At 44.8% G+C, this 15617-nt stretch overlaps 1 protein-coding gene across 1 annotated transcript in view; it reads right to left on the bottom strand.

Moving 5' to 3' along the window:
* Positions 1-15295, bottom strand: part of ptch2 (patched 2) — a 29617-nt gene extending 14322 nt beyond the window's left edge. The window contains exons 1-8 of the mRNA XM_022208273.2: positions 14634-15295; positions 12779-12971; positions 3649-3838; positions 3482-3551; positions 3292-3383; positions 868-976; positions 668-754; positions 432-553 (exon numbers count right to left, since the gene is read on the bottom strand). Coding sequence (XP_022063965.2) covers positions 432-553; positions 668-754; positions 868-976; positions 3292-3383; positions 3482-3551; positions 3649-3838; positions 12779-12971; positions 14634-14780 — 1010 coding nt within the window. The 5' untranslated portion in view covers positions 14781-15295. The remainder of the gene's footprint in view (positions 1-431; positions 554-667; positions 755-867; positions 977-3291; positions 3384-3481; positions 3552-3648; positions 3839-12778; positions 12972-14633) is intronic.
* Positions 15296-15617: the final 322 nt, after the last annotated feature.

The raw sequence follows: 15617 nt of genomic DNA, 5'->3' as shown, positions 1-15617 counted from the left end.
AAAAAGCTAAACTCTGGAGAACATTTTAGAAAGAAGCTCAGGGCAGATTTAGATAAATTTGCGTGTTTTCCCCCTCCTTGTTTTTTCTTCTTCTTCTTCTTTGGTGCCTTAAACAACAAATATGTAGCATGGTGGGGGCCTCTATGTGGCTGCCAATCATCTTTAATTGGCCTATCCTGGACTGGGGTCATGCAGGAAACTGATCCCTCTTGGTACGAGGCATCCCTAGCATGTGTCAGTGAAGTTATTAGGGGTTACACAGATTCGGCAGCGGACTGGCTGCCTGCTTGGCTGGTGGTGATGCAACCACAGCATTACAATTACGTTCTCTACTCAAACAAAAGAAGACCTATGACATACAGCATAAAATCACCTGAAACTGCAACAGCTAATCTTTCTTTATGTGGCTTAATACACACATACACACACACCTCAGCAGAGCATCCTGGCTGTTCTTGACTCGCCCTCCCAGGATGAGTTCCTCTTGCCAGTGCATAAACTTCTGGCTGAAACCATGGCAACCACCCTGCAGACGCCCAGCGATGTCAGGACTCTGAATAGACAAGAGGTAGACAAAAAAGCATAAAATATGTTAGGTGTCTCTGCAGTAGAATGCTATTTTGGTTTTATAGAACCCCTAAAGTTGCATCATTTTGCATAAGTTTACCTCTCCTTGCTCCTTGTTGGGTGCACTGAGAGGGCAGTCAGGGTCTGAGGGGTCGAGACATGGCCTGTTCATGTAGGCATGTCCCACCTAAGGAGTCACAATGGCACAAAAATCTTAGTATATTCAAAGAGGTATTTAGGTGAATGAGTAGCTAATTGTTCACACAAGACTTTACATCAGTTTGCATTTTTATGTCTCACCTGGGCTTTGTCCAGCATCTCCTTGAACCCTTCCAGTGAGGTGAACTGACTCAGCTCCTCCATCAGCTTGACTGGATCTAGATTCATCCACTGGATATCTGGCATACCCCTGGAGAGCAAACACACACCGAGGATGATCGCCAACCAATTTGACAACAACTTCAGAACTTAAAAGACGAATCTACCAGGCTACACGGCTTCACTCTCTTGCTAATCTTTGCTTTTGAGCAGCAAAACTTTCTGCTCAGTTTTCTTTCTCGCTTCTTTGTTGTGCTGGGCTGCACAGGAGGCTAGCCGCAGATACAGGATAAAATAGCGTTTATTATCCTGTTTCACGCTGCCACAATGCCCAGGGAAAAGGCACGGTGGCTGCCTGCTCACTTTCATTCCTCAATGCCCTGCACTGAGTCATAACAATTACCTCTGCCTCCCAAACATCTTGATAAGGAGGGGAGGGAAGGGGAGAGGCTCAGGGATGGAAGGGGAGGAAAAGGTGAGGGATGAGGTGAGAAGGAAGAGGGGAGAGCTCTCACACTATTTGTTGTGAGATGTACCCAAATAAAAAACCTATTTGTGGGACTCACCTGCTTTGACGCTGTCCTTGTTTTTAGAATAAATTCACAATCTGCTCAAGTTCTCTCATGCTTTTACTTGTTGGGGGGAACAACATAATTCTGAAGTGCATTAATCTCCATACAATTCAATCCACTGTAATATATTCGATTGCTGCCACTGAAAACTAGACTTCTTGGTGCTGTACATAAAGCTAAAGCAGATTTCACAGGTTCAGTTATTGAGAAAGAAATGCCTCACCTATCTACAGAAAGTCAAATTTTCTAAAATATATATAAGATTTTAGACATGAAGTTGTGATGTTTCATTGCTGGCAGTACTTTGTGGTTCAGTTTTGTGATGCAGGATGACAGACAGAAAGAAGGGAAAAAAAAGAATCCCAAAGTATCTCAACTCCAGGCTCAATCTCCCTCCAATGGCTCATGAAGAGAGCTCCTCTCCTATTCCCACATACCAGGGTCCCTTTTGCTGCTGGTTGCAAAGACACTCCTTTATCAGCTAGTTTTTGCTTGACTGAACCAGGCCTGGGCCCTTTTGTTTTTTCATAGATTGCTGCTTTTTTGTTCCCCCAAGTTTTTTTTCTCACTCTCACTCACTCTTCCTCACTCCCTTTTCCCAATCGGCCTCTGTCCCCTCTTCCCCTTTCTCCCTCTCTATCAAACTTTTTTTTTTTAAACATTTAAAACATTGTGGAAGCAGAAGCTACATGAAGTGACACTGCCATCAGTGACCACCACAAGTTCTCTTTAACTCCACATGAAAAATGAGTAAAGAACACTTAATAAATAACAACAGATGTTGAACACTTTGTGTGAATTACAGGAATGCTTGGAAGTTGTGTGAATCATCAAAGACCCCCTTCTCCCTCGCTGGCGCTTGGCTTTCCACACAAGCCAACTGGGAGATGCTACGGATGGGAAACTTGTGTTTGTTTCTGTATGTGCTGGCTTGTCATGCAACATACTGCTGTCAGCTACGACAGATGTCTAAACAAATAATTTATTTGCAAAGAAACATCTGCTATGATCTAAACTATCTTTTATAAACCAAGCACTCAATTGAAATATCACTTCTGACGACAAAAAAAGAGATCCCTTTCAGTGACTCAATTTCTCAAGAGAACTTTGTCTCCAAAAAAAAGGAGAGGAAAAAAAACTTGAATCTGCAAATGCCCAAATACGCCCAGACTCCACTGTTAACTGTCTTGTAGCCTCTCTCTGTCCTTCTCGGGGGACTTGAGGCTTGAATACTGCCCATTTTATTTGTTGGACAACTTGGGAGCTGGGAGCCCGGGGCATTACCATGAGAATGCCGAGTGTTAGCCGTGAGCTGACAAAGCCGGCCCCCCTCCCTCCTCCGGGGCCCCTGCACTGATGGACACTCACTCGTAAACTGAAAGAATGCTTACCATTGTCTGACCCAAAGGGCTCCCCTGCCACCACCACCACCACCACCGCCACCGCCGCCTCCCCGCCCTCCGTTCTACCAACCCACCACCCAGTTGCTGCTCCAGCCATCTCCTCTCTCTCCATCCCTCCCTCACTCGCTGCATCTCTCCCTAACCTTTTCTCTTTGAATTTCTCTGTCAGGACACCCCCCTCCAGTCCCTCTCTGGGCCCTAAAAGAACTCTATTACTGACCGCCGCTGTCAGTCACAGCACCCACTGACAGATTACTGAAAGCCCAACTGTATGTCTCCATCCAGCATGTGTTAAAAGTTATGGACTCCTCCAAAAGCTCTGCTCAGATCAGATGGAAGCAATGACAGCATAGGGAAAGTCAGGCATTCGATGAACCGTTCTAACGTGCAAAAAAAAAAATGTATGTTGGGTCAAATATTCCAAGACTTACGGTAAATAGGCAGAGCCTCCCTGTAGTTTGGCCCCTTCCCAAAAACAGTCCAACGGGGTGATTATCATACAGGGGAATAGCTTGTCAATCATCTGAGATTGGGGAAATAGAAAGGAGAAATAGTTAATTATCACAAATCATATGTACTTATAGAAAGGAAAGAAATCTGTTTGCTTCTTCGTCAACTTACCCTTTCAATCATGACATTTTCTATAATAGGAACTCCTGATTTGTAGCATATTTTATTAAGATCCCATGACCTATGAGAAGGGAAATCATGTTTTAATTACAACTTATACTGCTGACGCAAGTATAATGCAGGAATTTTTTCACATAACATGCCCTCGGTCCACTTACTTTCCAAACAGCGACACCTGCACCTTGCTGGCCGACAGAGCGGCTTCCATGTGAACCAGCAAAGCTTCCTGGGTAAGAATATTCGTGCCCTCTTCTTTGGGGGTCTGGATAAGCATCTGTGAGGTAAATACTGACTCCTCTCCCTGCTTCTCCCTGGTGTAGCGAAGCTCTGTGCTCACCCGACTGCCAGCTAGAAAACACAGAAGAACAGAGGAATGAGGAGCGAATAGATATATAGATTCTCTTTAATGCATATATAAAGACACACACACAGCTGTATGCTATAAAAAAGTGATTTTTGTGCATACATATGCAAACACACTTACAAGAACACACACATATATTGACCAACGCCCTTGGCCTTCACCAGTGTTGGTTTTGAAGGCACTTCACACAAGGCAGTGTCTGGCCAAGAGAAATGAGTAATACAGCTTCTCATTGGCTCCTTCTGTGAAACAGATGTGCCCTGTTAGTAAAACCAGCCTTCTGATGCCCCAAAAACCCTCTACTTCTGTGCTCAGGGCAGCAGATATGGACGAAGACATTTACAGGCACAAAAAAGACAAGAACGAACAATTAACCTGCTATTGTTGCTCTTTATATACTGTCTGTGTCCAGCTTTTTCAGGCAGTTTAGATGAAAATTTGACTCATTGAGCTTCTGGGAAGAGAAGAGAAGAGAAGAGAAGAGAAGAGAAGAGAAGAGAAGAGAAGAGAAGAGAAGAGAAGAGAAGAGAAGAGAAGAGAAGAGAAGAGAAGAGAAGAGAAGAGAAGAGAAGGTGCAGAAGTTGGGGATGAAAGACATCAAAGTGCTTGAAGACAGAAGGACATAAAGGTGAAAAGATTCATAAAGAAAGAAATATGGATGTCAGAGGTGGTGATGAGCAGAAAAGAATTAGAAAGAGAATGAAAAAACACTGAGAGAGAGAGAGCTATGTTGTGCTGTGCGGTAGACCCCAGCCCCCTAATTACAGGAGGTTGCCCTGAAAAGAGTTTGCCAGCCGGGGGGATCTGTGCCTGTGCCAAGTGGACATGAAACATGCCGCGCTGGATCACAGAGGGCCCGTCTGCCCCTCTTGCTGTCCCACTACATGACAACCCCGGAGAGAGAAAGAGAGGGTAGGGAGGGGAGAAAAGAGGGAGGCGGGGGAAGTTTGGAAACAAGGGCTACCACCTTCTTAATTCTAATTTTCGTCACTCTTTTACCCACTTTCACTGCGCTGCACTCAGACCTGGCTTTACCTCTCTGAGTGGCGATCTCTCTACTCCTTTTTAACCCTCTTGTCTTTCTCTTCATCTGTCTCCCTCTTTCCGTCTTTCTCTCTCTTTCCCCTCACGCTCCGCACCTCCCCCCAGCCTGGAAGAGGCTCTTATAATTGATGGGGAGAAAAGAAAAAATAAACTATTCAGCCGACGCCGCTAAAGTGTGAGATCAGGTTAGAACTCGGGGCCTTGGAGACACAGTCCAATATTTCTAGGCTTCACTTTCAAGGCTTTAATTACCTTTGCAGGGGCTTGAGAATATCAAGTCACCTTGTTTATTTGAAGTCACTGGTATCTGGCTCAGTGCATCCCCAAAAAGAAAACACCTAAAAAGTGGGACGTGTTTTGGTCGAATACTCTTCGCACATCTGGCAATATAACACTTAACGCTTTTATTCTGAGGGAACAACAACAAGAAAGATGTAGAACAAGTAATTCCAACAAGACCTTTTGAGGCTCTTGAGGTCTGCGAAAATTATATTCGAGTGCTGGAGCATATTTGACTTTTATTAAATCATTTTCACACTGCCATGAACATGTACAAAGAAGCAGACTTGGTGTAAAAACAGTGATTAGATGTCCAACTCCTTCACTTGGTTTCCTTCCCACACAGATTTCCAATCAAAAAAAAAGGGCTACTACAAATGAAACCCTTTCCGTTTGTGGACCTCTTTGACATCTGTTAAACCTTTTTTGACATTTCGTATGTTAACCTCTGCAGTGTGGGGTTTTGATCCGAACAGGAACTGGGTGGCTCGGAGAGACTCTGGCTCTGTAATTACAGGCCTCCTGAAGTAAATTATAGCTATTTGTGTCTCGTTCCTCCCATCTGGACCACCCAGGCAGCCAGTCCTCTCTCGACTCTCTCTCTTTCTCGCCTTCTCTCCTCAGCCCCTGGTCCGGCCCCAACCACCCAACTCTGAGCTTCACAACTACTCGGCTCAGTTCGCCACTTGCTCCACAAGAAACCTCTCTTTTTTCTCCCTTTCTTTCTGTCTCCTTGCCTCTCTTCTCCCCTTTCCTCCTTCTTTTTCTCTTTCTGACGCTGTCGTTCTCTTTCTCACTCGTTCTCGGCTCCCCCTGCCCTCTCCCTCCACTCAGCCTGCCCTCCACACAGCCTTAAAGAGACAGTTCCCGGAAACTTTCCCACCCTGGGAAGAAAGCGCCTTTGAGTGTGGAAACTGGGGTTTTAACACCCCAGCGGCTTGTAATTTTATTACATGAGCAGTTCTGAAACATGAAATATTAGTGTGTGTGTTTGGCAACATGATCAAAAATGTCAAGAAAATCAGGGGAGGGATGAACACAAATGATCACAACTATGTCTAAATCATATCCATGGTTTTGCTGGATGTTTTTTTTTTTTTTTTTGAGCAACTCGACCACCATCTTACAAATTTTTTAGCAAACAACTCGACTCTGTTGGGTGCAACATATGAATTCATTTACTAGTTTCACCACTAAAAGCACTTTCACAACATTTATGACATTGGGAAAGTGAAAAGCAAGGGAAAATGTCATAACAAGCCCTGACATGGTTTCATGGCTCCGGGTGTACAAATATAATGTTTGTATGAATGTGTGTGTGCTCATGTGCCTGTCCGTGTATGAATGTGTGTGTGCACCGGTGTAAACACTGGACCTTGTCTCCATCAACCTCAGTCATTTCCTCCCCACCTGACCCTTCCGTCCCCAAAAGCCTGAACACCCAGAATCCCTTAAATCAGTGAACTACGTGCAGCTGCTCGCATCTGGCTTCTAGGACGAGCAAAGACCTTATTTAAAATGCTGCATTTCTATTCTATTCTATTCTGTCTCCGTGGCTTACAGGCCTAGTCCCAGTTCCAGGCCATGGTAGGTCAGACCAGGCCGCCTTCAAAGTTTAGTGTGGTAGATTAGCTGGATTAGGGGGCCTCTGAAAGGCCCCACGCTGCTATGGAGGAAGACCCAAGACGAAGAGGGCTGAAAGTGACATGTATGCTTTTGCTTGCTATACTGTGCATTGGGAGCTTTTTTCTGATTTACACAGCATGCCAACATGAGAGGGAATGCACTGCTGATTTCCATACTAAACCTCTTTGGCAACCCCTTTGCTAAAATATAGATTTAGAAGGAAAAAAAAACAAAGTTCTGACCACCACAGAAGAATCCCTTGGCTGCCAACTTCTACCTATCATTTACTTTTTCTCTCAACCATTTAATTCACAATAGACCTCCTTTAGTTCCTTTGATTTTCATTAAAGGAGCCAAATGAGAAATTCGTTCTCTTGGCCTGGTACCCAGAATCACAAAAACCCTCTTCTTCCTTTTGTCCCATCTGGACCCACCAGAATCAGGACTGTGCCCCATTTTAGGTCCTCAGCCCGGCCCAGTCCTGCCCTATGGCATTCCCTAGCCAGGGCACCGCCTAAAGCAGGCTGCCCCCAGCAGATGGGCCGTTCCTCCATACAATCCTTCAGTAAAGCTCCAGACTGAATGCAGACCCTTTTGTCATTCAACCCTTCAATTTCTTTCAGATGTTTCCCAACAAACAGCAGAATAAAATAAAGAGGGAACTTTTTTTTTCACAACAAAAGCAAATGGACCAAAACTTTCCCAGCCTGTAAAACAATGCCAAGAGTTGGCTGTGGGAGGGTGAGGCAGGGGGCAAGAAAGAGAAGCTGGCACTTTGCTATCTTACCTATAGAAATACAGTGTATCTGTTCATCAATCGTCAAAGACAGTATTATTTTAGCAAACAATCCCCATCAGTGCCTGAATGCAAGAAAACCAAATTATCAGTTTAAAGCTGGTCAAATCCTGCAGCTTCACCATCACGTAAAAAAAAAAAAACACCCTGAGATGACACCTTTAAAACTGTATAAAACAGCAAAAACAACATGAGAAATCAGTTTCACTTACATTCTATTCAGATGTGCCAGCGGTGTTAGCCACCACACATAAATTTCCACCAGGGCTGGCATTTAGGCACTTTCTATTTCCATATGTATAGGCTTGCCTCTGCTAATTATGCTAATCATGGGCAGTGTTGGCCACTGTGAAAAATAGTCACATTAGACACTCCACTGACCGCTAATGCTGCTTAATGTGTGGTTGAAACATACATTCATCCCTGCCTGAAAAGCAAAATTTTTCCACGTTGCTGGTCTCATTCAGATGAGAAATGAATTTATTGAGCCCAAGAACCAATTTCTTTTTTCCCTCCCAAGTACCAAGAAAATGTTCAGTCTCCCTCTTCCATCTCCCTTTACTTTTTATACTTTCATGGTGTAAAGACAGAGGTAAATGGTGCAAACTCTAAGGTGACTGGTGTTGCTTTATTTCGCCCGGACCAGAGACAAAGGTTGCTCTTCAGTGAGGAGAGAAAGGGTGCCACACTATACTGATTGAGTTTTTATTATCCCATTTTCGGTTGCACTGCTGCCTTTCTAAGGATATTGCATTGAATGTAGCAAAGAATCTGACAATCCAGTACCCTTTTTTAAAAACAAAAATATAACGGCTTTGGCACAAAAATAACAGTACAAAGGTTTCATGCTATGACTGTAATAACAATAACTATATGCTGAAATTGTATTCTACATCTGTAAATCTGATACTTTGAAGATAAGTAGAGTGCAGTCTTTGTGTTTCCCGAATAGTGGAAGCAAGAACCATGTGTCTGTCACATGCACATGTATCCATAGCTGCTCAGTGTGTGTTTATTTGTTGGGGGGTGGTCTCGGTCTGTCTGTTGAAGAGTGTGTACGTGTAGGGGGGGGGGGGGGGGGGGGGGGGATGCTGAGAAAGGGGATGGAATGAGGTAGACTTGGACTGAAGGATGGAGGGAAGGGGGTGAAATAAACATTTAGAAGTGACCCAGGTTGACTCTGGTCTTGTTTGTTCTCTCTACCAGTGAGGTCCTGGGCCCTGAACGCTGGGAGTTTATTTATCTAGCTGGGGCACCACCGCGCACTATTCACCTCCAATAATGCCTCATAGAGCTCCCTTTCTCTGTCTGAACTGGGCTGCTGTGTGCACTCCAATGAATTATAGCATTTACCTGCTGTGCCGCTCTGAGGTTTGTTTAGAGAAACTGCTCCAAACGACGAAATGCCCACGTGTGCATTTGCACATTTGCGCAAACTGTTCTTTTTTTTCAAATGTTCAGGCATCCTTCTTCTCTCTTCTAATCAATTTATTTCTTTGTCTTCTCATGTCTGATTTCACTCCTTCAGCCACTATGCATTCATAGTATGTAGACTATGCATGGCTCTCTTTCTATATGGCCTTTTTATGGAACATGTGGTGAGACTGCTATCCGGATAGGCCCTGTCTCACTGCACTCATATTTGGACAGCTTGAGTCTGTGTACATGTCTGTCATGCCTCACCCAAACTCTGCCAAGAAAGATGAGTTTAGTTAATGTCAGAGTAAACACCACCACTTCTGCATGGAGGCATTTTCTCTCCTCTCTCTCCCCTATGAGATTTTCAAGCAGGGCTTTGGAAAGTGAGAATAATCCAAGCAGGGAAAGTCTCACCATTTTATATAAGGCTTTAAACAATCATTCAAACATGGTGCAAAAGGAAATCATCAGTTTCACAGATTTTAGGAGAAATTTCAAGCCCAAGAAAGCAACCAGTCTCATAAAAACACACTCCCAGCACTTTATGGTGATATAAAGACATGCAGTCTCACACTTGGTGTTTGTTCAAGTAAGGCAGGCAAAAACACCAGCAGAAAAAAAAAACAAAATGCGTGAGCTAGCCATAAACCTTCCACCCTGTTCCTGCCCCAACCCCCCATTGTCTCCTCTCATCCCTGTCTTCTTCCTGCACCTCTTTTTATGATCCTTCTCTTCTCTGCTCCTGGACAATACTGAGTGGGTCACACAAGGCCCAGGGAAACTTTCACACTCTCAAATGTGGCCAAGATAGATGATAATAAGCCTTAAAATGGGAGACATTTGGGGATTATAGAAATACAATATGATCCAGGTAGATGTGCTGTTTTTGAATGATTAGGAAACACATCTCCGAGTGGAGTGTCAACCCTCAGGCCTTTATAACATTAAAAAAAAAAACAAAACAAGACCCGCGTGAGTGATTTAAGGTAATTTGATGGGTGATGTCTGTCTCAGATTCTCTAAGAGACGGAGCACTAAGCCAGAAATAGTTCTTAATCCCCTTGTTAGACTAAACACCCTGATACTGGGGCTTTTATTCTCACCTACACAGGTGTGAGGACTGAAGGTGTGATTAATCCTTCTACTCACAAGTTGCCCGTCAATGTCGCAAACGCACAAGAATCCTGAAGTCAAACAAAACGATATGAATAAAGCTCACTGTCTGCTTAGGAAGGTAGGTAGGTAGGTATGAATGGCATAAAAGTAACTTTTCCAGTCCTTCTTTCTGCCTCTGTCTGTCTGCTCTCTCTCGACACAGACTGCGCTGCTGTGCTCTGCTTCACGGTGTTTTGGTCCTGGAGGAGGGAGGAAGCAATTAAAAAAGCCCTGGTGGCCTGACTTCACAGAGCAGGCAGACAGACAGGTAGAAATATAAACAGACGCACACAAAGCACAGGCAGGCAGACGGGAACGCAGTCAGGAACCTCAGACAGACGGCCGAGCGAGCTGTGCACACGGAAGGTGACAAAGATGACAAGTGTACGTGTTTGTGTGAAAGAAGAAAAAAAAAAGGAACTGAGGGGGCAGCTTCACGTATGAATATATGATGGGAAACATATGCTCCTGACACATTCACACACACACTCACATGCAGCATGGTGGCAGAGTGTCAACACATACGGTGTCAATTCACAGCTAGTTTATTCTGAACAAATTAGCAGTGGAAAAGCTTTGTTTGTGCTGCATTCTGGATGAGCTGCTCCACAAGCTCACTTCAAACGTGGAAGGAAATGACCTGGATGTTTACATTAAACATGACATTCCTCTCAGATGCTCAGACAAAAATCGTCCAAAAGAATCTAAAAACTGATGCCGCAAAAATATTTTGAGTCCCTCAGTATGAACTCTGCTGTCTTATTAGGGAGCATATCATTTGTCCTTCTTGTGCTCTGGCTGATGTGCAATGGTGCATGTGTGTGTGTGTGTGTGTGTGTGTGTGTGTGTGTGTTTCTGTGTTTGTGTGTGTGTGAGAGAGAGACAGAGGGAGAACTAACCTCTCCTTGTTACCGAACCACTTTACTCTCCATTGAGGCCCTAGCAGCTTTGTCAATGGGCTATTGGTGGAAACAAGGCAGGCAGAAACTTTAGAAACATGGCCACGGCCTCTTAAAGGCACAGCATTCCTTTTCAGCCCCCCTGGTTCAACTCTCTGAATCCCACAAGCAAAACAACTGGCACACAAACATCTAAACATCTCCTTTAAGAGACGGCTTGGCCAATTAGCTCAAGAGGTAATCCCGAATCCTGCTTTACACCAACCAGAATGAAAAAGGACACAGTAGAAATGCTTGTTTTTTTGTTTTAGAATCTGGCTTTTCTTCCCCTCCCAACCTCAAGCCAGTAAATTTCATTGACTGCATTTGCGGGGATTTGTTTTTTTAAATTGAGCCCGATAGAGGAACTTATTTGAATTCCTTTGCAAGTGAAGCACACAGCCTCCCAAACACTTCTCCCGACACCGGCAGTGTGGGACTCCTCCGACACCTCCACACAGGTCCTGTGGGAGCCGCCTGTTCCTGTCCTCCAGTGGCATGGTGGGCTCAAACAACCCTATAGAGTCTGTTTATATTCACCAACTGCTGTGGCGCTTTTAGAGCGTGCAAAACAGGTGGGTAAACTTCAGCTGCATTCACTTATATTTTTTCTTCTTGCGGGGAGGAGAGAAGGCGGAGGAGAGGGGAGGAGGGGGAGGGCGGGTGGCGGTGGTGGGGGAGCAGGGAGGTGGTGCCTGCTTGCCTGCCTGCCTGCTTGCCTCTTGTTGAATGGAATCCAAGAATAGTTAGGGACCACACAGGGAGCCGAGGGGGGGAGGGGTCAGAGCCCTCAAAGATGGCTAACCATTCACACAGTCCATCTGCTGCGGGGATCAGCCCCAGCACTGAAAGCCTGGGGGTTTAAAAGGAATTTGGCCAGTGTGAAAAACCAAATAAAGCTGCCTCTGGCCCTGAAAATGTACAGATAACCTGAGCCGAAAAAGTACAGAAGGAAGGAATGGACATCACTGTCAAATTCAGACGGGGATGCAGAGTGTCACAAACACAACTGTGGCTGCGTAGGATAGGTTAAAGTGTGTTTGTGCATGACACAAGAGGGAGCGTTATAGGGCTGTAGTGTCAAAAATGTGAAAGCGTTTCTCAGGTGAGATCTTAATAAGAAATGAAGACGCATGAGGAACAAAAACACTGCAGGATACAACAGATTATCATCTATGGCGCACAGGAAAGAGACACATGATCTACTATATACAAGGACGTGTCTTAAAGTGAGTCAGAACTTGTATTCCTCCTGAATACCGGTAACAATGTGAGGAATTTATGATTACTAATTTTCACTCAGTCAGACGAAAAACCAACCCTCACAAATCTTCCAGCTTTGTTGCTGCTCTTGTCAAGATTTCAGCCAGACAAGTCACTGAACACCTAGTGCCCTCCCATGGCACTGAGATGACACTAACATGGCTACCCTGCATCTCCCCACCAGCCACTATTGTCATTCAAACTCCAGTTAAGCCCAGTGGAAAAGAACTGGTACTGAGAGTTCACAAACTTAGCGCTGACCCTAAGGGTGACCTCGCAGAACGAAGGCCTACCTGGAGAATCAGTAACAACGCCACGACTTTTGAGCAGGGTGAAGGGTTTGCTACGTCACACAAGCGCGACTGAGCACTCCACAGAAAGGACACAAATGATCTTCCACTCACCTTCCACCCATAGCTGTTCGATGTTCGTCTCGATGGCTGCGACTCGGAGTCCCACAGAAAGAGCCCCGAATACTAAGAGTCCAATAAAGAGGACCTTCCCACAGTGCCTCTGGATGTGGCAGCCCAGAGAGAACAGGAAGGCCTGGAACCTCGCCCGGATCCACAGAGGAGCTTTCTGACCTACCGCCTTCCCCTGTGATTTGAAGCAGGAGGGAGGGCGAGAAGAGGACATTAATATTATTATTTATTGTTATATTACTTCACAAAAAATACCACATCACTGAACAAAGTCCAAAATGGCAGATTCTATATCTTGAATCTCCGTCTGTGTCTCAAGTGTAAAGATTTGAGCCAAATCTGAAGAGCAGAGTGACTGCTAACATCCAAAACATTCAAAGGTACATTCATATGTGTGTATTCCAAGATAAGAATTATTTGTAGGATTGGAAAATGAGAATTAATGCACAAAGTAGAGACAGATTAAGATGCTAACAAACACAGATTTGATGCAAATGCTGCCCTGTATTGTGTATTCTTTCTCTTGCAAAAAAAAAAAAAAAATCAAACAAATCAACCAATCTCACTTCAAACAGGATTTCTAGGGACACCCCACATTTACGATTTAAATGGCACAGCTGTGGCAATAATTTGTATTATTAAAAAGCATATTTGAGATGCCAGATTCCTGTGAACCTTTGATTCTTTGAAGAAGATGAACAAGCACCATTTTCATGCAGACAAAAGTTCATGTTGTAAGAACAAAAGCTACTTTTACTGTGAAAATTAAGATTAAACACAAACTGTAAGATTTAGAAAAGTAACAGCTCAGTCTGATTTAAAAGGTGTCACTCTACATTAGATAGTTTATATACATTGTGTCTTCTCTGAACATGTCATAGAAAGTTATCTCTGTAGCCTGAAAATAAAGAAAAACTATCATTTTCGTTTTATTTTGGTGAAAAAAAAAGGCTTTTGTTCAATCACTGATATGCCTGTAAGTGCATGATTGCAAACTTAGAGTGACAACTGTTTGTTTACAGATTAAGTTTAAGCTGAGTTACGCTTTTCCTCTAATTTTTAACACGACTTTTCAAATCCTGACTTTTTGGTGTGAAGCAGTCGGTCCCTGTGCTACAAATGTCACTGCTGCAGAAGACATTGCTCTGGTGTTGTGGTTTCTCTCAGCAGTGCTGAAACACGTCCAAGCATCCGGGCGGTCCAAAGATGCTTTGTCAGATCAAACTCAATCAGTGAATTCCTTTACACGACCCACCACATTTCCAAACAGACCCCGGGCCAGTGCGCTCTCTCCGCTGGCTGCACAAAGCCAAAAACACGCACAACACGGCCGGGATATGGGAACAAGCCCTCACTCACTGCCTCACGGTGGCTTTAACAACAGAAATGAATGAGAAGACTGATGTCCATTCAGATAAACAGCAAGGTTAACATGCTGCCAAATAAGAATTATCACTTTAATCCAGAGAGATCTCTAAAATGTCATGCAAGCTCTGATTTTTAGTTGACGATTAAACATAGATCAGGTTTTACGCACTCGGTAACTAATCGGGTGACAATTTCTCTATTTCCCCCCTAAGTGTTAAACATTTTAGCTCATCTGTTCCTGATCTGGTTGTGGTCTCTCTCTGGGAGCTCTGGTGGTCCTCGGACCCCAATTTGTGAGCTGCTCCTTCACTCTTACCCTACGTTCCCACATGCGCCGTCAAATCACGATTAGATAACAAGTAAATAAAAAAGCTGCCTTCGGAGACTTCTCATTCACATTTCTGCCGACTGAATGAAAGCTGCCCTCACTGTTAAAAATCCACACTAAGACTGCAAATCGTTGTGTCACCTTTGAGATCTGTTTAAGTGCGAAAGCAGCGTGGCAGTAGCTGGGTCTCCGGAGTAGGTCTGGGTTCGCAGGCGGCTGGGAGCGCGTATAACTCGGGGGTAAATCTCCAAAGACGCCGGCCCCTGGGACCCCGCGATCCGAGGCCATAGTCCAAAAAACGGGTGATCGGGGCGCAGAGCGAAGCGACGCGGAATCGGTGCGAGTTCAGAAAAGACGACAATAATCCAACATAGAAGCGCAGCGCATCCAGCACCGCCGGCGACAAATGACGAGAACGTTTTCTAGTCTTCCTTGGAGCCAAACAAGTCTCGAAACTCCATCCCAACATTATGCGCCGAAATCCGTATAGATCCTTCAGTCTTCATTCGTCCCGATGGTTCAAGAAACGACGTCTCAGAGAGGAGTAGTGGTAGCTGTAGTAGTAGTAGTAGTAGTAGTAGTAGTAGTAGTAGTAGCCTATGTCTGAGCCGTCCGTGTCAAGTCTAACTCCGATCCCGTAGCGGTAACATTTGGAGAAGTTCGCCTCTCGGCAAATCCTGAAAAGGGAGGTTTGATGGAAAAGTGCTCCGGCTCCCATTGGCCAAGGAAGAGGCAAATTACTTTGCAAACATCGCCTATTATTAGCTGCTAAGCAACAGCTCACCAAAGTGGAGAGAGAGGGGGACCACCCAGGCTGCTGCTGCCTGGGCTGGAGGGAGGGGAGGAGGAGGAGGAGGGAGGGAGAGAGGAACTCTTTCAATAAACTCTGCACAGAGGCGCGCGCGCACACACACACGCACAGGCACGCACGCATGCGCGCACGCCCAGCTTGCAGCCTGCCCCACTCACTTGCTCCTCTGCGCATTATTCCCAGTGGCCTCCAGTTTGCACAACTATTGATACGCCAGCACGCAAACAAATGTTCATTTATTTTCAATTTTATCAGCAGCAGTAGAAGACAAAAAAAAGGAATCAGCTTTCTAAGTAGGAAAAGCGTGTCTCTTT

The sequence above is a fragment of the Acanthochromis polyacanthus genome, chromosome 9, assembly GCF_021347895.1.
Source record: "Acanthochromis polyacanthus isolate Apoly-LR-REF ecotype Palm Island chromosome 9, KAUST_Apoly_ChrSc, whole genome shotgun sequence".
NCBI classification, from domain to species: domain Eukaryota; kingdom Metazoa; phylum Chordata; class Actinopteri; family Pomacentridae; genus Acanthochromis; species Acanthochromis polyacanthus.
The sequence above is the reverse complement of the archived record's forward strand: the minus strand, read 5'-3'. Positions and strand labels throughout refer to the sequence as shown.